The following is a 22,361-nucleotide window of genomic DNA, read 5'->3' as shown; positions in this document are numbered from 1 at the left end:
AATATTCGTATCTATAACATATTAAAAGTTGTGCGGTGAAAGTTGTGTCAATACAAAACCGGGTCCATTTTTCAATCACAAAAACACAAAACAGTGCACAATACAATCAAAACTCAATATCTCTGAAAACAGAAATAGGATTCGGAGTCCTTACCACGAGATAAACACTTTTCCCAATAGCGGCGTCGGACGAAAAGCGCTCCGCGGCCTCCGAAAATAAGTTTTTCCTTTGCTTTTCTTCTCTTTCTCTCTCCTCAGATATTTTGATTTTATAAAAAAATGTTTTCTCTCTCCTCAAAACGAGCTGATTTGCTTATAACATCAGTCTGATCGTCCTGACCGATCGCCACATCGTCCAGGACGATATGACCAATTTAAAATCGTCCAGGATGATTTTCCAGGACGATAATTAATTTGTCAAAAACCTTTGCTCTCGGGATTTTGCCATGCACTGATCGTCCCAGGACGATCCAAAATCGGCATGGACGATCCTTGGAGGAAAAATCAAATCTGAGAAGGCAAATCAAAGGAATGAGCTCTCACGCATACACACATGCATTTTATTTTTTGCAACATAAAATAGCCCAGCACACAAGCCAACAACAAGATATGAGGGGCCTAAGCGACAAGGCTTACATAAATTGCAGAGTCCTTAGTGAGTCTTCTCGATGGTGTCACTTGAACTTAAAGTGAAGATTCATCTTGAGCCACTAATTCAGAGTCTGGTTTACTCTTTTGAACTCCTAGGATAGAGCTATCTTAATCATGTATTTCATTTAGGGTGATTGCTTGTGGAGTAGTTGTTAGATGGCTGCTTATTCCAAGTAAGCATAAGTCAAGGTGTATTTACACACCTCATATCTTAATAAATAATAAATGCATATATATGTTAAATATAAATATATATTTTTTAAAATTTAATAATATTTTGGAATGGTTAATTAATATTTTCAAATATCTAAGGCAACTTGCTTATATATGATTGTATTAAAAGTTTAGAGTCTAATCTCAACTTTAATTGAAAGTTTTCTCTTCGGAGATGTAATTGGCTATAGAGGCTTGCCTCTATAGGAACTCAATATCTTAGTATAAAATAAACCCTCTCTTAGTTTGCTAAAATAGGGGAAAAAAACCCTGGACATCAATCAAGCTTACCCTGAGTCAATTTAGTATTTAAAAGGATGGGAGAATGTGACTTTTATCCTTCGGGGTAACTCTTACATCCCTACGACGAGTTTGAATATGAAAATAAATTTTTTTTTTTCCTCAAGTCGATAATGTACTGCTAGTTTATCTTTCAGGATAATTAATACTATAACATAAAAAAGTTGAAAATCATTAGATTCTTCAATTAATATTCTAAAACTTTCAACTTTATTTCAATTGCTTAATTTAGGCTCACTTAAATGGCATCATAACACTCTATATCATTGGCTTCATCTTATCAGCACACTCAATTTGATTATCAGTTTGCTAAAACAAAACTTTGAATAATACTGATACTTTTTAGGTTATTAAACTCAATTAGATAAGAAAAAAGTTAGTGAATTCTCTATAAATTTGACCTATTTAGCCCTAATTTATTTTAAATTAAATTCTAATTTATTTGTGTTTAGACAAAATTATGAAAAAACTTGCAATAATGACATGCTTTCAAAAATAAATCTAATCCAATTGAATTGTCCATATTTGTTAATTATGAATGATTTATATCATGAGCGCAATAACAAATTGATGACAATAACAACCAGTTTATTTTAAAATAATTTAGGCTTAATTTAGGATGACTTTCTTACTATTTTTAAAGCAATTTTTTAGTATAAAATTTTAAATTCTCTCTAATGTCCATTTGGAATAAGTTTTTCTATATTTTATTATTATTCTTTTACTTTAAAGAAGAAAAATACATTTTATAATTAAATTTATATGATGTAATGCAAAATGAGCATACACGTTAAAATATTGGAGTAATTTTATTGGCAGATAAAATTAGATATACTCGCCTTAGAAGATTTGGTCGTATAAAGCAACAGTTGTTCGATGATTTTGTTAGGAGAGTAGATGTATTAGATCCAACAAATGTTTAAAAAGATAAAAGTAGATCAAAAAAGGTTTTGTTAAAAAGTATAAAAATAATTTTTTTATTAAATTTAAATAAAAGTTTAACTCTTAATAGAATAAAATGAAGAAGAAAAAAATTGATATAACCGACCTCACAATAGTAGGATAAAATATTGTTGTTGTTGTTTATATAACATAATGATTATACAAAAAAATTATCATATAAATAGTTGTGGCCAACCCAAATGAATTTTTAGAGTTTATTTGGGCTAGCTTTATGGATGCTTTGCTTTTCAGATATCAACCACAATTTCATTTGGCTACTAATATTTATGCTTTCTCGATTTTTTTAAAAAAAATTTCTATGATAGAAAGCTATTTTTTGCAATCATAATGGCTAAGTTATTTTCTCCACAATAACTTCACACATAATATCATCTTCCTAAATAGATCCTAGTATTGGAGAAATTATTTTGTGTGGAGTCCGGACGGGAAGTATCATCCGAACTGTAAGTGTACATACTGTGTACACTGATTTGATACACACTGTATATAAATATGCACATAATATGTACATTCACATGTCCAAACTCCACACAAAATAATTTCTCCTAATCTCGACTTTATTCACTAATAAGCATGTCTAAAATAAATAAATAAATAAAAATAAATAAATAAATAAACATGTCTGCTGACAATTAATGGGCCAATTGAGTTGATAAAAAAAATTACAAGATTGAACATTAAAATTTACAAATAATAATAATAATAATAATAATATTGTTATATACGTCACATATTTTATCAGACAGTGGATTGAAAAAACCGCCTCTGTAAAAAAAAGTTATAATAACTTCCAATGGAAGTCGAGAAGCTTCTAATTTGCTCAACGCTCACTGAAATTTCCTGTAATATCCCAAAGAAAATTCTAAGAATAAATTAGTAGTACATGTTAGATGAAGCGAAGCATATTATATCAAGATAAGTCATTTTTAAATAGTAGTAGTAATTTATAGTGGTTTGTATCATTTAGGTCCCGTTTTGGGACAACTTTCTTACTGTTTTTAAAAACATTTTTTTAATATACTAGAAAGCTATTTTAAGAACCAGCAAAAAAACTGCCCTAAATCAAACCCTAGATAAAATTGAAATTTTTAAAAGAACTAATTTTTTTTTAGGTGATTTAGTATGGCTTATAAAAGATTAGTAAGAATATTAGTTTTTTTTTTTTTTTTTTTTTAAGGCTAGTACCAGGACGTTGAACTAATATAAGTCATATTATACATTTCATTTGTAAAGATTGAAAATTGAATAAAAGTCATAATTTTTGTCAAATATATAATCACAAAGGTGATTTGGTTGTACAATGAGTATGCATTGATTGAAAAAAAGAAAATGACACAACTCTCTTTGGCCTATTGGTTGAGAGCTTAGGCTTCAAACTAAGAGGTTTAGGGTTCGAGTCTATGTGTATGCGTTGTGTGTGTGAATTTGCCTTAAATGGCCTAAATGTCCCAAAAAAAAAATAAAAAAAAAAAATGCAGAGAACTTTTGTGTTCAAAAGCTTTCATTCAATCACACAAACCACTACCCTTGTGAGTCTAGTCCATACTTAGACCCGCTATCTTCATTCCGAAATAGTACGATTCCTCCTCTTTATGTGTCCCACTCGAGGGTTAGGGGTGTGAGTGGCACAATCTCGATGTTTATTGAGTCGTGTGCCACCCATCAGCACAAGTCTCTTTCAATACTCACAGATTTCTGACGACTCAAGTAGGGACGGCTTTTTTTTTTATTTTTGAGAGGGAATTCATATATTATGCTTGTGTATCACATATCCTTAGGTTCATTATCTCTCTTACATAATCCTATCTAGGGGTGTCAATTCGGGTCAACGAGCCGAGTTCGGATCGAACCCGGAACTGACCCGGCACTATTCAGGTCAACGCGAACCTGACCCTTTTTTTAAAAACAGGTTAGGTTTTCAGAATCGAACACGACCCGACACGAATGACTCGGGGTTGACCCGAAATTGCTAGTTTTCTGGTGAAAAATAAGGTCAATCTTCAAATTTTGAGTCAAAAAATGGGCCAATCTCGGGTTTTCGGGTCAAATACGAGTTTTCGTGTCAAATTTGAGTTGCTGGGTCAACCCGAACTCAACACGGTTTTTAAAACGAGTTGATTTGTTGAACACAAACTCGACACATTTCGGATCCGGGTTAACCCTAACCCGAATTTTTCCAGGTCAGGTTCGGATCGGGTCAAAAATTGACACCCCTAATCCCATCATTGTTCTTTATGCATCATCTGGATGTTTTGCCTAACAGGTTCCACTGTCCTTGGCAAAGCCGTTTGCATCCCACATCCAACACCAACATATTTAAAAACTTAAAAATAAAAAAAAAAATTATAAATACCAACAAACAAAAGCAAGCGATCATCATTATTGCTCATTCAGACTTGGGATCATTCTGTTCTCACTGGTCCTTATAAGCAATGTAGTCAAAGGAATCATTCAAAGTCTCCACGTCCAAGAGTCCCTCACATTAAATGGCTTATCTGAAGACGTCAAAACCTCGCCAAAGTATCCTCTCATGTTGAGTCGTCGGCCATAATCAAATATTCCCGGCCCACTTAGCAAACCATCGGCCCAAAAGGCCTTAAACTAACCTTCGTGCTACCCAACCGCCCTCCTATATGCCGGGCCAATGAATTCACATGACTTCCTTCAGGCCTTGCCACTAGCTTTGCAAGCAGCCAGCTTGTAATGGCTTTAAGACTTTGTTTACGACGGTTTTTTTACTGATTCTTAAAATAACTTTTTAGTAGAAAAATTTTATTTTTTATATTAAAAACTGCTTTAAGAAACATAAGAAAAAAAAAACGTCCCAAACGAAGCCTAAATCAACATTTGTGCAACCAGATCGCCCAAACTCACGTGTATAATAAAACCCAAAGATATGAACAATCACTCTTAGGCTTCATTTGGGACGGCTTTTTTACTGCTTTCTAAAACGGAGTTTTAGTACAAAATTTTTTATTTTTATACTAAAACTCCGTTTTAGAAAGCAATAAAAAAGCCGCCCCAAACGAAGCATTAATCAAAAGAGTTCCTCAAACATCATGCTTAAGATATAATTAAATATGTGGGCTTGCATAAATGAAAAATTAAAATCATAAAATAAAAATAATCTCAGCTTTCATTGAGTCTCGTGTCACCTGCCGACACGAATCTCATTTAGTGCCCAAAAATATGTTCTCAATCACTAATATCATCATATCAATATTATTCTCATTACATAGGATTTTTTTTTTTTTTCATTAGCAATCTTATTCTAATTACAGAGGATATATTTTATGATTTATTCTTCATTCCTTCATTTATTATAAATACAAACATAATATTTTAAGTCACTGAAGTAGTTTCCTGAACCATTTATACCTACATGGTCTAAATACAAACATAATATTTGGGTTGTGGGGTTCAACTAATTTAGCTGATAAAGATCTTAGATTTTAGTATCATGATATTCAAATCAAATCATTCTAATAGAAAAATGAAAATGATCAAAATAATCTCATTCACTCTTTATGAAAGTCTAAAATAGTCTCCAATTACATTATAAAAGAGAAACCGTGAGATTATTTTGATTCATTTTTAAAGATTTGAGAGATCAAAATGATCATTTAATATAATTGGAGACCTTTATATAGAGTCAATGGACTATTTTGAACATTTTCTCTAATATTCGCAAAAGGATAACAAAGGTTTAGGTTACGATTATTCTATACTTAAGTAATTGGTAGGATTCAACATAATCTCCTATATTACTAATTTCAAACACAGAATCATGAATATGCAAATTTATGAAAACTATAGAAGCTTAATGCTTGCAACAATGGCAGCTAAATGAAAAAAGTTGCAAAAGAAAGCATCTGAGATAGACTTAGGCTTTGTTTGGGACGGCTTTCTTTCTGCTTCTTAAAGCAGCTTCCTAGTAGAAAAATTTTAATTTTGATACTAAGAAGTTGCTTTAAGAAGCAATAAAAAAGCCATCCCAAACGAAGCCTTAGATGCCATTAAATTTATGATGAGATAGGTGCTTATATTTTATATAATGAACTTCACTAATCTTAGCACATATTCAAGGGCATTCAAATCCTAAATTTTAACCTAAATTGGTTTAGCTGATTTTTTCAGCTAAATCATACAACTTTAGTTATTTATCTTTACATTTTGTTGGATTCAAAGGATAGAAATTCTCTTTTCTGGATAATGAGCATAAATTCATTTGAAGGTGTTTGTTTTCAGGTTTTCTACTTATAAATTGTTTGCATTAAACTGCCCATGATCAATCAAATAGCAAAATTTAAATTCTAAGATATATAACAAGAGAAGCTGCACAAAGCCTCTACTTAAGATAGATCTTAACTCAATAAACACAATAAAAGAACTGCAAGCCAGCTAAAGTTTGTCAAGTTTATCAGGTAAGTTTCTGTTACCAGTAGAACTAAATTCGTCATTCTGTTTTTCGAGAGAAGCGCTTGGTTCTACTTGTTCATTTAGTTTAGATGATCGCTCAGCTGACCTTTCCCATTCATGAATGTTATTTTGGTTGATTCCTATTTCATTTTGTACCTGCAGAAGACAAGTTTCAATCAGAAAATGCAATAAAAGAGTTAGCTAAATTATATTAAATAATGAAATTATGAAGTTAACTGCTTGGTCGGCATAGGTGAGTAGAAAAGCAGAAAAAAGAATGTCCTCGTATAACCATCTACTTTTAGTAATTAGCGCATGTCTTAGGTTTCGTTTGGGACGGGTTTCTTACTGCTTCTTAAACTAGCTTTCTAGTACAAAATTTTTAATTTTTATATAAGAAGCAATAAAAAAGTCATCCCAAACGAAGCCTAAATTAAATAAAAGCATGCTAGAGTGAGCGCCGATCAAGATTTCTCTTTAATTTAGATTTTGATTAATCACATAATAGTATCGCCAGAGAAGTGGCAATGTACTTCAAGGTGGAAACCTGGTAACCTGAGTTCAGAATAATATTCGCTTACACTTTGTAGAGTCTCTAGCTTCTTTTGCAATGCTTCATGTTCAGCTCTGACACGAAATGGAACACCATCTTTCTGGAATACATTGTTTTGAGCCAGATTTTCATCTAACTCGGTAGTAGTTGTTGCAAAAGGGTGATTGGCTGGTATCCATCTGATTGTATCAGGGTCAACATCTGGGGGCACCAGATCACCTTCTTTGAGAAAAATTGTTGGTCTCTTCCATTGATAAGCTCTTGATCTTCTCTGCAGATGAGTTAACTGCTGCTCTTGTGTAAGGGTTACTGGAGCGAGCCGATAAACTTTTCCACACATTTCAATCTTTGAATTGTTTTTTTCAATCTTCACTTGTGGGTTATTAAAAGGATCTTCATACTTCAGATCAAGTTTTGAGCTGTTCAAGAAAATGAGAAACGGAAGGATGAATCTGAGGTCATAAATTAATGCCAATGAGGTAGGGTCATCCATTGTCTTATTTGACTAAATATTACTAAGAAAGTTCTAGATTATGAAAAAAAAATCAAATCTATAGGCTAAATACTAAATAGACCGATATGTAAAGAGAAGATGAGACAAACATTAGAGAAAGTAAAAAAGAAAAGGAAGGCATTAAAAAAATTATATAAGAATATCCTAATGCAATTTGCATCATAAGGGCTTAAGAGTCATTGAATTTGCATTGGATTAATGAAGTTCATGATATCGTATGAAAGCACTACTCAACACAAATTCAAAAACTCATAAGCTCATTTTAATGCAAATTGTATCAGGATATTCTTACGCAATCTTTTTCTTAAGAAACATATAAGTTCTCCATGATAGATGACATATGCCGGAAGCTCTGAATTATGGTAATGTGTTTCAATCAGATCATCTCACCTGTCAAATCTATTTCCACTAGAAGGTGGCTAGGGAGAGATCAGAAATTCTCTAAGATAGCATGTAGGCCATAGTTGATTTCAAAAGAGCGTAAAAATTTTGGGCAATGTTATGATCATCTAGTTTTAATAAAAAAGATTACTTGAAAGCAATATATGGTAGAAAATGATAAATAGTTTGAATCAAGTGAAAAAGCTTGGCGTGCAAGGTTTGCAGTATAATTTGAGTTGCATATGAAATGATTGAATCACAAATCACAGATTTGTGACATAAAATTTGCGGGTGCAAGTGTCAGTGTATTCACATTTTTAGCCAAAATTAAGGGTTGCATAAAATTGAGAAAAATTCCTTATATATCTGGATAGATAAGGGAAACCCCAACACATCTGGCCTCAAGTTTGAGGACAGTTTGACAGTCGCACACAATTTTTGCTTGAAAGTTGTGATGAAATTTTGACCGGGAAAATTCAACTTTCAAGGAACATGGCAACAACACATTCTAAAATATAAATCACGCAGGCAATCAACTAACTTAAACTTATTTGCTTTTGATGATTCATATTGAAGAAAGTGATATAGGATTACCCTTAATGAACTAATCACCCCACCAGTCTATACAGGTAATGAACTAACTTGATAACTATTAAATAAAAATCATAATGGAGCGTTATTATAAGCAATTACTATGAATATTTCTTGAAAGTATGGAACAATTTATTGGCTGCAAAATATACTAAAAGTAAAAAATTTATTGGCTGCAAAATATACTTGCTTCCATATGCCAATATCTTACATATAAAGTTTATCTACATATAATATATTCATATTAGAAAAGCCTAATCACAATCCATAAAATAAATAACTTGAAACTATAAATTAAGAAATAATTTTTTAAAAATTCGAATTCTCATATGACAAACAAATTATTTTCAATAAATTATAGATGATCTAGTTGATAACATACAAATAAATTATAAAACACGTGTATATGATCTAGTTTATAATATATAATTAAGTTCTAAAACACATATATATTCTTACCAAATTCAACATATAAACTAATTATAAATTATATACTTTTATTCATTATTATAATATTTAAATTTTAATACATTTTGGGCTTTTTTTTTAAATGATATTATTTTCAAATGACTTAGCTTTAGAACTGGCAAGAGTCTGGCCAAGCAAAATCAGGCATAATTGACCAATAAAAAGCTCTAGTCTTTAGTAGGCCAACATGGTGCTCATACAAGCCATCAAGCGTACAACTTCTCACCCTCTTGAAGGTGAGTTCCAAGAACAAAGACTCACACCAATCATTTCATGCAAAGCAAACACTTGAACTCATCTATAAGTCAGCTTCGCGGCTTCCAATCACTCGCATATAAGCAAACTAGACATAGGTACAAAATGATGAACCATGTATAATTGTTCTTTTTTTAACTAGAGGTTGAGATGTCAACAAAACATTTAATGCATATGCAAAAGTGGTTATTTAAAAAAAAAATTCTAAGCTACAAAAAGCACCATGGGTATAAAAGAGCAATGTAATAGAGTTCTAACAAAGTGATGATTTTACCTGAAAGTAAAAAAGACACATAGAAATTATATGATTAAGCTCTAATAAGGATAATCAACTCCATACTCCGATTCAGGTTCAAGTTAAGCTAAAATAGCCATTATAAATTTTATGGAAAGAATTTCAATGCTTTATTAATTACGTGCATTTTTTTTAGATCCAATATAAAGTAATGTGAAAAAAAAATAAAAATCATTAGTAGTTATGATGCATCTATTGCTCCTAAAATTTGGGGCTTCTCAAACAGTCATAGTCTGAAGTTTATCAGTACTTTGACCAGCATGAAAATAAGAGATCATATGATACAAATATGTTAAGGATTAAATAGGTATGAGTATTGTGAATGTTCAGAAGTATTCATGCTACTAAAAAAGGGAAGGTATAAAGCAATAGTTAAGTCACCTCAATTGTAATTTGAAGGTAATAAGACAGTCCCAAGTTTATGTGACACCTGCAGGTTCAACATCTAGATTGACCTGTTGTGACCCGATTGGGAAAATATGCAATAAGAGAATTTAGGGAGGAAGAAGAGGATTTTTTAGCCCCTACGGATCATTTTCAGCAGTCGGCCCAGTTCAGAAAATTGTCCTGATCGAGATAGGTCACATTATGTCTATCTCAATTTTCAAAAAATACGAAATTTTATCGAATTTTTCGATTAAATTTATATTTTCGTTATCGAAAAAATGCGCATAACTTTGCTCTGAAAAAGCTTTCAACGCATAACTTTTTATATGTTATATAAGATTATGATTATGAACATTTTAAATATTTTTTGAAAATTTTCTATCAGGTATCTTGGAATCTATGCGGTTTTAATTAATTAAAAAATAATTTGGACACCGAAAAATAAGGCAATAGTACAATGAATGTTTTAAAACAGTGTTTTACACAATCTTTTGTAATTTGGTTATGTTTTGATATAGTGAAAATTTGTTCAGTAGGAAGTTCAGTTGCCTACCGTATAGAACACTATGCAATTCTAACATTGCTAAATTTGGCTTTCACTATTCCAATGTGATGAAATATATACTCATATGATTGAAAACATCTGTTGGGAGCTATAAGGTGGCAGAATCCTTTGAGATTCTATCTATGTTAGGGATTATTCTGGTGCCTATAAGACATGTTCTTGTGGCTATAAGATAGACTCTGGTACCTACAAACATGTTTTGATGCTATAAGCACAAAAGGGAGTCGTAAAAGGCCAGAATCCTTTGAGATTCTGTCTAGGTCCGGAGAATGTGATATGAACTACTCTATGATATGAATTGTAATTTATTTATTTTCTCAATAATGTTATTTAAACAATTGAATAACTTCCATGCTCCTATTTATATTTCTCAATACAATGATTTATTAGCCTGCATTTAACTGCTTTTAAATATTCAAGAAAATTTAATAAAAGAATTTAAAATTTTAAATTGGATTGTGTTCCTGCTGAGCTGTTATAGCTCACTGTATTTTTTCTTATGGTTTCCAAAATATGGGAAAGGGAAGGAAACCATCGATTAGCAATTCATGATCATATCTGAGGTTATAAGTATTTTTCTGTTTTGATTTTTGTACAGTCATGGCTAGTTTATCATTCAGTTCTAAAGCTTCTGCATGTAACCATGTACTGTAGTGTAGATAAATTTTGATGAAATGAAAGAAATCTTGTGGATGAGTTTATTTTCAGTATTAGGATGTGGTAGTAGCTCCGTAGTATGTAGTTATTTAAAATGAACATTAGAAGAGAATCTAAATATTCTAAAACTAGATCTTGGGATTTGTCTGTCACAACTCAACATGATATGACCAGTCCTAGCCTGGATGGGTTGACAAGCTTTTGTGGTATCAGAGCAATAATTTTGGAATCGATCGTAAAACAGAGCTATATATAGGAATTGATTTGTAAGTCAAGTGGGGTAATTTTGAGTCTATCTGGGTGTTTATTATTATTTATTTCATGTGCATGTATGTTCAGTCGCATATTTTGTGTGATCTTGGATCCACCAAACTCACATATGACATATGAACAAAGTGTTAGTCTGACAACTCCTGTACATAATACTGCTTTGACAGTTAGTTCAGATACAGTTTCGTAGTTTGCTACTTTGATAGACCAAATGATGGGTGAAATAGAGCAGGGTTCTTGCTGTGAGATATGAAGAGGTAGACAAACATCTGCAGATGTTTCTGAGATTGAAGCCTCTGAGATTTGAGGGCATTGTTGAGCCTAAAGCAGCAGAGTGCTGATTGAGGAGGCTGGAGAAAACATTTAATGGTATACAGTGTCCTCATGAGAGAATGATACCATTAGCAGTCTTTATGTTTGATGGCAAGATTGAGTGCTGGTGGATGGGCCGATAAGAGGAGAAATTTATGGGGAGATTGCATTATCTGATTAGCTGGGAAGAGTTCTCGGATGTGTTTGGAGCCTAGTTTGTATCACCTTCTACAAGATAGCATATGCAGGAGATTTTTCTGAAGCTGGTTCAAGGGAGCAGGATAGCTATGTAGTACGAAACAGAGTTAATTGTTTTTGCCAGATATGCTCTACAGCTAGTTAGCACTCCCACGGAGATGTGCTAAGGCATGGAAATAGCCTCTCTAGGAAAGCAAGGGTAAGGCCGTGCACATCAATCCCTTACCTAATATTGGTGGGAGGTCGGAAACTCCATTCATTGTGTGCACACTTTTTATACATTCTAGTAGGAAAAGTTTGGTTTGGTTGATAAACCAGAACACAAGGTATGATTCTCTCTCTAAATATTTCAAACAAAAGACACCAAGGGGTTTGAAAAAGTCTGATTCTGGGTCAGTTCCTGAACTTGGTTACAATCCCAGAAATAGCATGAAGTTTTAAACTTAAGTTTGAGATTGCATGAAATTGACAGAAAGAGATGTAATTAAAGACACTTGGCCCACATATTGAGGACAACCACAAATCATAATTGAGCCTGAAAGTTCACAAGAAAGGACTCCAAAACAATCATACGAGAAAAAGTTGCTGCTTCAAAAAAATGCCCAAATACTCGAGCTATAAGGCATATGAAAACCTTCAATAATCTAGAAAATATATAAAATAAGGTTCGAGAGCCTTCATAAAAAATGAAGAGTGTCATTCAGTAGAGGTATTGATAGCTTGGAAATATGAAGTAGCCTATTATGTTTGCTGCAACAAATGCCATGCTTATAGATGCCAATAATTTTAAACTTGAATTCAACCCCTTCCTCAAAAAGGTATGAATAACATAACTTGATTTCCTTTTCTTAGAGAAACAGAAACAACGTAGGTCACTAATTTAATTAAAAAACGTACATGCCTCTTCTATTAGATCTCAACTGCCCCCGCTTAACAAGTTCAGCTACAGAACCATGTCGGGTCTGAATCTTCCTTTTAGACAAAATTTGCTTCGCAACTATCAGCACAATTGTTAATGCAATATAAAAACCCACAGCATATTTCGATCCAGCATTTCTTTTCACCTGAAAAGAATACTTGTTCAAGAATGCAGAAAAGCATTTGAATTGAAATGGTGATTCAATGAAGATAGGAAAACAACATTGATATAGCATGATAAAATTACATAGATTTTTAGAATTGAGTAAACAATACAAGATACGTAGTTCCTTTCCTGGGCAAAATAATTAAGCATTTGAATTGAAATGGTGATTCAATCAAGACAGGAAAACAACATCGATCTAGCATAATAAAATTACGCAGGTTTTTAGAATTGAGTAAAGCATAACAGATATGCAGTTCAGCTCCTAGGCAAAATATTTAGGCATTAAACTTCAATTTGAAATTAAAAAACTCCATTAAGGAGTTGTTTGTTTTGTAAAAAAAGAAATGCAAAATAAAATGGAATACAATGTAAAATAAATGAGGTGTATTTGAAATATTTGGTCATTTGGTTTAGTGTGGAGTAAATGCAAGAGATTTTTTTTTATATGGTTTGAAGTAAAATGAATTTAGTATAAAGCTTAGTGATGGTGGATGATGGTGGCGAGCCGTAGCCAATGGAAATCAGTGGCAGGTACATGCCAATGATAGTGAGCAACAGTCAGTGAAGAGTGGCGATGGTGATGGTAATAAGCAAAAGCGGCAATTGAGTGGTAACTAGCGGTGGGCAACAGGTAATGGGCAGCAAGCAAACGGTGGCGATGGTTGGTAGTAGGAGCACGTAGCAAACGGTGGCGATGGTTGGCAGTAGGAGCACGTAGCAAGCGGTGGCGATAGGCGGCGGCAGCATTATCTAAGCTTCACTGTTGCGATGTATTTGGAATTCAACCAAAAATGGACAAATTTCAAATGGATTGAAAATGAACTAAATGGTGAATTCTAAATAATTCAAAATTTTACATTGCATTCCTCTTTCAACTAAATCAAATAGCTAAAATGCATGCATTTGGAATGCTTTATACCCAAAATTCATCAAACCAAGCAGCCCTTAAATAAGAGGGCACTCTCTTCAAGTAAAAATATTTTAACATAATGACAACCCGCATCTACTAGTGTGTATTGTCGAATATGTACAAAAAAAACCCTTTTTGCTAGTAAGTCATTTAATGGGAGCAACAGTAAGTGACAAAAGCAAAATGTTTAAAAGGACTAAGCTTTTTTTTAACTATAAAATGCATTGCATTTTAAAAAGTAATATTGGAAAAGGACTAAATCCCTGGTTGAATAGGTGATTTTCACTTAAAACAAATTTCCTATCTTCAATGTAGTTAGCAAATTGCATTAAAATTGCTAGTTTGAATGCTGATTCAGTACAATCAACTGACAGTTCCATGAACTGATTGGACGGTTCACAGAATTTAACTAAAATCGCCTACTCTAAGGGTGATTTCAAGTAAATCATGTTAAACCCCGCCAACCCAACCAACCCATTCTCCTTATAATTAGGGCTTCTATCCTCAGTTCACTTTGCGCTCAAATCCACTTTAGATTTCTTTCAAATCCATCTATTGCTTCTCTAGTTTTTAAATCTCCTTTCTCTTCCCTCTTTTCAAACTACCTAAACTTCCTGCTCAAGATGTTGTCTGTTCCTATAAAATCATCGCCGAAGTACCCAGTTCTATGAGCAATCTCAATCAATCATTAAGAGACTAAAGAAAGACTATGAATATTATTGCAATGCCCCATTAGCAAGAAAAAATCATGTAGGGTCTTTACCACTAGTCTAGATGCACGCATGAATGCATGTGAGAATAAATGACGAAAATTTTATCATACAAACAAACTATTGAGTAAAAAATAATGGCTTAATGTATAAATGCACACTCCTCTTGAATTTATATAGGTGGTACAATGTATTAAACTGTTATAAATAACATACATCGATGGCCCACTTAAACAAATTAGTATCACGCAAGTACCTATGGTAAGTTAAAATTCATACTATTGGAACCTTCCTGACTACGAGGCCACGTGGGAACCATATGAGAGGACGAAACAGCAGTTTCTTGATTGAAATAAAAGCGTTTGCATCTTTTTCCTACGATTCTCCCTACTTCTTTCTCTCAGTTTTTCTGGAGTTTTGCTGTTTTTCTGCTGTGGACAGCAATATTTGCTTGGATCTACTTTGGTTTTGGTGAGAAACACTTGGAAATCCAAGTGTTTCCTATCACAAACTAGCAGAGAATCCACCAAAATCAATCTAAAAGTCCCAAACTGCTCTTCATCATCATTTATTTATAAGGTTCTGTCATTCTGAAGACTTTAGGAAAAGTTACATAAAAAAGTAAAAAGTACAATGCCACATAGAATGCCAATACAATGCTACACGAACTGCCCTAGATAGTGTCGTCTCCTGGTTGGCTGGAGGAGACCAAGATCTGGAGAACCTCAACGATCTATCTCTAGGCAAGCTTAGTAATACAAAGTGTGTACTTGCTAGTCTAATAGTGTCAAGCATGCAAGTACGCTTGAATGAGCGTAGATATGAGGGGGCTTGCAACTGGTAAACCTATTGATGTTTCAGGTGACTAGAGTAGGATAACTCGAATCGCCTTAAGAGAGAGAGCCACATGAAGATGTTGCCGCAGGAGTGGAAAGCTCTAAGCAGGGTGGTCATGGCAAGGTGAGCTCAGGACCCCGCAAGTAGGCGCCTTCTTGTAGTTAAGCTTGGCAAGTTTGTAAGAGGTTGAGGGCTCTAATAGGGCTCAAACACAGTGTTTTGAATTGGTCTAGACCTAATCTGGTAAATCTTGTAAGTTTGAATTCTTCTCATTTTCATTATGCACTTATCTGTGAACATTTGTATATGTATGAATGCATGAATTGTGTTTTGGGGTGGATCCCAAGGGTCTATGTGTTTAAAATATGAAATATGAAATTTTGCCTTAGAAGCATTGCGGCACTGTGTTCTCGGGTTGTCTGTGAATTTAGAGGGAGCACTAAGGTGCTAGGTCTCTGAGCACTGCGGTATTGGCATCATATATTTTTACTTATCAAAATCCACTCAATTTTCCAAATGTCCAAACTATTTTCTCCCTTAGGTAACTAGGGGGATGGAGAGAAGAATTTTTAGCGCGAGAAAGATTGTTTCGAACAATTTCGGGTTAATTTCGTCATTCGGAGCAGCTCAAAAAATTATATGGGCCAAAGGTACATTACATTTAGTCTCTCTTAGTTTTTAATAATTTGATCTATTCTAAATTTTCTGATATTTTAATTGAATTTTTACACAAAACTAGGTATATCTATTCACTAGGTAAAATTTCACCGCATAACTTTTGGTATATCGTGGTTAGCAATATTCTACATATTCTGACATTTTATTTACAAATTTCATCTAGTATTTTTCAAAATATATCATTTTAATGCCAATGAAAAAAAAAATCTTGCACTTATAAACAATATTATAGTATAATAAAAGTTTTAAAATATAGCTATAAATAATGTGTAGTAATATGGTGAATCTCTAAAAAAAATTAAATTTTATGTGTGATTTTCTCCCGAAAGTATAATTGTTTAACTGTTAATATGACACTCAGTGAAATCCTATTGTGACTCTAGCACTGGATACTATAAAAATGCATTTATTTCCGTATTTATATTTCTAAAATATGTGAATCATAGTGAATTTTCATGGTTGAGAGAAGTTCTGATGTGCTATATGTTGGGATTCATAAGAGCCTGAAATCTTAGAATATCTGAGGTGTTATGCATTTGGGAGTCATAAGAATATATTATCTAATATGCTAGCACAGGGGGTCATAAAGGTCTAAATTCTAATATATATTGAGAGGTATAAGAGCCAAAGGAAAATTATGTTTGTTATGAGATATAAATCTGAAGTGCTTATGTCATGTTTCCTTACTATTCTGTTACTTTAATTGATACTTTAGAAACACCGCTTACTATTCTGAGGATATTTATGTATTCTAAACAATCTGATTGGACCTCTATTTACTTTACCGTAATACCTCTGCTTTATCATTGATAGTAATTATTATTGAAAAATCAAGAAGATTTATGTAGCCTGTTGAGCTATGGTTGCTCATGCTTGCTTCTTATATATGTTTTAGATCAGGATAAGAGAAAGGGCAAGCTGAATAGATAAGGGTTTCAGGATCTAAGTCTGCATGGTTATGTTAAATGATTTTTAACAGTCATGGCTTTTTGTTATGTCCTATTCTATTTGTGTCATGTATTGTTTGCATATAATTATTTTGATTTTAAACATTTTTAAGATGAATGAAACAACTTTCAATAATGAGTATTTATATATTTTAATTGAAGTATTAGTGACTTTGTAGTCTATGAATTATCTAAATTTTTTACAATTCTCTCGCATTAGATATTGGGATATCGATCCTGCCACGATCCAACACGATATGACTCATTCAGTCTGTGAGCTATATCGGGTCGAGTTGTAATAATGATTGATTAGGGAGGTAATCTAAGTACGTGGCGTGTGGTGTATTGCTAGCATGGTGTGAAATCCCCAATTCACCCTGTGAAGGCCAACCTCCTTGGTAGATATCGGCAAGTAGCACCTCCGAGATCATTAGGCAAGTTCCTCAGGTGGCCCCTTTAAGGATGAATCCCTTTGTTACAACCAATCGACTATCTGTTAAATACCTATGAGGGCATATGCGAGTATACGCCTACAACACTGAAATGTTAGACTCGACATTATACCAATTTAGAAAAGCTTTTTTTATCAAGTACAACAACATCAAGCCGTTACCCCACTACATGGGATCGGCTACATAAATCTTTTTTCTCCATTGTGTTTTGTTAAGAGTCAATTTCTCATTTAAATCTAATAAAGAAATGTCATTTCTAATAATTTCTAACCAAATCTTTTTAGGTATACATCTATCTGTCTTAACATAAGCTAAATCTAATACATCTACAGATCTACTATCCTAACCGGGTCATTGGAAACATTTTAGATGAAATAATGCCAAGAAATCATACACATAAGCTGCAATGAAGCAAAAGTAAAGTTTCGATTTGAATTAGAAAGGGAAATCACTCCATGGTCATTAGGGCTTGATTGATTCCTGTTCTTTATAAACACAAAAGTTAATTTTCACTCATAGCACAGTAGCACTAGGACTTTGCTTTTGATAATATATCATATGTGCCTCCGCCTCAACAAACTTTAGCATCATATCTTCATATGAAACATCTTAGATGCCCATCTATATCTTCATCCCCTTATTCTTTCCCCACCTCCTCTCTATTACAGTCATCTTTGTCTCTCCAATTGCCACCCCAAAATTACCATGGGTTGTTAAGGGAGAGTGAGGCTAACCTTCCCAACACACTTTATATCAAGCGAGGAGAAAGTAGCAAGCTTAATTGAAGATAGGAAAAAATTTACTTTCAACTTCCACATGATAATACAAATCATCACATGTTGACACATATCATGGAAAAAATCAAAAGATTAGCCAAGCTTTAATAGCATACATAAGGACGTATTAATTTGAGTTAAGAGCAGTGAAATAGAAACATGATTCCATAAATGGTTATCATGATCACTTTGGGATTATTAGCTACAAAACAATTCACAGGAATCAATTATAAAGCAGTAGAAGATAACAAATTAAGGAACGCAAAAATAATAAGAGTTCTGGAAATTGAGATATCACTATATAATATTCCAATGCAACAAAAGAGCAATAGAATTTCAGGTTTCCTGCAATGAATTCCATATACAAATTAATACAAATAAAAAATCATAACTTGTTCTAAAAAAATTAAGAACGAAAGTTCAGTTCAGTGAGGACAATGTAGTCTACAAACAGTGTTATATGCACTCTCCATACTTATGTTAATCCAGATTTTCTGAAAGTCCTAAAAAATATTGATACTTATATAAAACTTCTATTTTTTTGTAAAAGAAATAATATTTCAAAATTTCATAATGACAATGCTTTATCATAATTTGTAAATAATGACAACTAACCCTAACCTTAAAATATATCTTGAAACATTGAAAATACTAACAATATTACCGTACATCAAAATACACCAGGAGTTCGGTTCAAAATCAAGTCAACCCAACTCAAAGCGATCCAGCAGAACGGGAGAAATGACAACAACAAATTCACTATACTTGTAATAAATTTACCAGGTCACAATAAGCTCACTAGGCTAATCGCAAACTCACTAAAGCATATCCCCCACAAGGTTTCATAAAATATATTAGCCTAAACTCAGAGGCTACTTGCCCACACTATGTTTTGCCAGACAACATCTTCATGTAGCAAGTCTGTGACTTCACACAATAAATTCACAATTTCCTCTAAGTAGGTAGGCAACTTCATCCAACAAGACAACGACTTTGTCCAGCAAATTGGCAACTTCATCCGGCGAGTTGGTGACTTATCCAATGGGTCGGCGAGTTCATCTAGCAAGAAGACAATTTGATACCGAGAATTCATCCAAACTGCCAGCACATGATCCACCAATGAATAATGAGTCCTTCCTCATATATTTATCTAATGCCACAATAATTAGGGTAGCAAGCCGATTGTATACTTTGTATTTTTATAGCTTTTTCTACAACACTAAAACCCTGGCCCAAACCTATCAACAAGGAGTCATATGGGAGGCCAAGGACACGAACTCCGAGATACTCAAGCTTGTACTTTGAATGACCTAACGAAATCTCAGAGCTTCTCTCTCTAGATCTCGCGTTCTTCCTTGTTTCATATTTTCTTCTCTCTTTCTCTTTGTTGTTATGTGTACTTTTGAGAATATTGTATGGAGGGGATTCTAGTGTTTAGAATATTGTATGCAGTGTTCTATTGTTTTACACAGATAATTTAGATTCAACAACTACAACGGTTGCTTCTCTTGAACACACCAGTATTGTTATTTTTAATGAAATTTACGATAATGGCATGTCAGCGTTTCATAAACAAGAACTAATTAATATGAGAAATTCAAATAGTACTGTCAAGGTTTTGAGAAACTCGCAGATTGTAAGGATTAATTGCTCATAAATTATGCCATATGTTAAAATGTTTTAACTGCCGTAAGTCTCCAAAAAATCTACCAATACCCCAAAAAATAATGTAAATCTAAGCCTTCAAAACGAAAGGTCTTTCAGAACTTTTATGAAGTGATGCCAATCATACAATATACTAGAAAACGATTGGGTATAAAGCCAATAAAAGATAAAAAGGAAAAAAACAGCCGCACCAGAACAACAAAGGAAGGTGGATCATTAATCCTCCCGTGCAAAGAGCCCGTCATTTTATCAGATTCTAACGCCTTTGTAGAGAAATCAACTCGAACTCCACCTTCCACTTGCTCGCGGCCGGTCGAATCAATAGAATTTTCGGCCGACATCACCCGAAACTCACATGCTTTCCGAAAACTCCATCTCAATCGACATTTACTGAACCAAAGCACCTCCAAATTTGCCACATTACCAACCTTGAACTCTCGACCTCCATTCTGCAGGAACTTATAAAACAAAAATGTCGAACAAAAGCAATCATAACTTTGCAACCGCGAACAAATTGAGGAAGAATAATAGAAGAAGAAAATTACGCCGTTGCTTAGCGATTGGGCGGGAAAGAGAGAAAGGGCGTTGAAGATATATGACATAGCAACCAGGACATCAAATCTGAGCACAAGATTAGTAATTAGGGCTTTCAGCTCAAAAGTCGGGTTTTTCCTGGCTCTTCCAGTAAGAGCATTAGCAGATGCGATTATATCTTGATGAGCTTGTGTGACAAATGGGCCATTGAAGTAGTACTGAAATAAAAGAAAACAAAAAAATCATGCCGCTGTTGAAGTCCCAAACGGTTCTATAATTCTATATAGGACTGTTTTTGTTTTGACTTCATTGTATTCAAGTTGCAAAACAAAATGATATATGTATTTTTTTTTTATTTGAAGTAAAATAAATGTTAAATATTTTGTAGGGATTTGTAATACTCCATAAAAGTTATTTTTGATAAATTGGAATTCGCCCAATTTAGGCAAACTCAAAATGGATTACTCCCATGCATGGAGTTCGCATTTCACATTCCTCGCCCAAGTGCCAATGACCAAATTATGTCCTTGCATCACCCGACTGCTAGAAACCTCATTGTACTCTCGCCAATAATCACGCATTACACTTGCACCGATCCATGATAGATGACATATGTCGCCTAGTAGATTTTGTAAGGATGGAAAGTTATGTCTATACGTTAGACCATTTGAAGTGTTCGAAATGATTGGAAAATCGACCTATAGATGATAATTGTTAGATCATATGTCAGAAATCCATAATGTGTTCCATGTATAACTTCCAAGAAAGTGGATATCTGATTCTAGTAATAGAATATCTACCAAAGTTCATGATGTGGTTCACATATCACTTATAAGGAACTTATTACTAATTATTTAAGTTATGTGATGATTGTCTTTGTTAAACGATGGTCGTTATGTTTATTTCATCGTCATTGGGGCTAACTTAATAGCCCCATAGGCCCGGGTTACCAGATAATCATTTTGTTGTTAAGTTGATTTTATATTTGTTACTTAATTAATGAATATTTAATTTGTTATTATCCTCTTGGTTGGTTCCTTGCGAATTTTAAGATAGGTTATAAGTTCATTAAACATATTTTGTCAATTGATTTCATGTCTTTTAAGAATTTTTTCTGTTGTTATTTGGATCAAATGAACTTCACATAAATAAGTTCTACTCTAGGCTCAAACAATAAAACGAACATCCTAATTATTAAGAGAAATACAACATAAAGCTAACATATGAATCTTCATAACATACTAGAGCTCAAATTTTAATTAATTTTATATTTTTTCCTTTAACACATTTATGAAAACCACATTTAAAGACTCAAAATTATTAAGAAACAACTTTTTTAGAGTTATTTAATATTTTAAAACCCAAATAAAATCATCATAACGATGCCCACTTAGTGAGGAAAAATAACAATGCACATGGCAAAATGGTGGGCTTACACAATAGGCCTAGGGTGATCATGAAGGTCTCTAAGATTCACAGAAGGGGGTATGTAAGCCCTGACATACCTCGCAAGCAAAGAAGTAAAGAAAGAAAAATATTGATGTGAGTAGATACTATTCAAAAAGAAAGACAAGTAAATAAAAATTTAACTAATAAGCAATTCAATATTCAAATTCATCAAATATATACGTGTCGCCATTAGAATGTAAAATAATGTGAGAGTTTCCTAACCATAGTGTAAAGAAAGGTTACACATGAATCATATGAAACTTTGACAATACTAAACATATAAATTTACTACAACGTATCATAGGAGAAACATATATAGGACATGGA

The 22,361-nt window shown here is 33.1% G+C and overlaps 1 protein-coding gene across 1 annotated transcript; it reads right to left on the bottom strand.

The window, feature by feature from the left end:
* Window positions 1-6,350: 6,350 nt before the first annotated feature.
* Window positions 6,351-20,819, bottom strand: LOC110093894 (protein MULTIPLE CHLOROPLAST DIVISION SITE 1). Its single transcript, XM_020818932.2, has 5 exons — window positions 20,597-20,819; window positions 20,243-20,500; window positions 12,890-13,056; window positions 7,128-7,518; window positions 6,351-6,702 (listed from the first exon to the last, which is right to left on the bottom strand). Exons 1-5 carry the CDS (start codon window positions 20,651-20,653, stop codon window positions 6,529-6,531), a joined length of 1,047 nt encoding a protein of 348 aa, XP_020674591.1. The 5' UTR covers window positions 20,654-20,819; the 3' UTR covers window positions 6,351-6,528.
* Between the last annotated feature and the right edge of the window lie 1,542 nt (window positions 20,820-22,361).

The sequence above is a fragment of the Dendrobium catenatum genome, unplaced genomic scaffold, assembly GCF_001605985.2.
Source record: "Dendrobium catenatum unplaced genomic scaffold, ASM160598v2 fragScaff_scaffold_980, whole genome shotgun sequence".
Taxonomy (NCBI): domain Eukaryota; kingdom Viridiplantae; phylum Streptophyta; class Magnoliopsida; order Asparagales; family Orchidaceae; genus Dendrobium; species Dendrobium catenatum.
The sequence above is the reverse complement of the archived record's forward strand: the minus strand, read 5'-3'. Positions and strand labels throughout refer to the sequence as shown.

What these genes read in the sequence shown, in the direction of transcription:
- LOC110093894 (XM_020818932.2), bottom strand. Translation starts at nt 20,653, where the DNA reads ATGTCATATATCTTCAACGCCCTTTCTCTCTTTCCCGCCCAATCGCTA. An exon ending in CCCAATCGCTAAGCAACGGC is followed by an intron (nt 20,501 to 20,596) that starts GTAATTTTCTTC and finishes AAGTTCCTGCAG; the next exon opens with AATGGAGGTCGAGAGTTCAA. An exon ending in CACCTTCCTTTGTTGTTCTG is followed by an intron (nt 13,057 to 20,242) that starts GTGCGGCTGTTT and finishes TATTCTTTTCAG; the next exon opens with GTGAAAAGAAATGCTGGATC.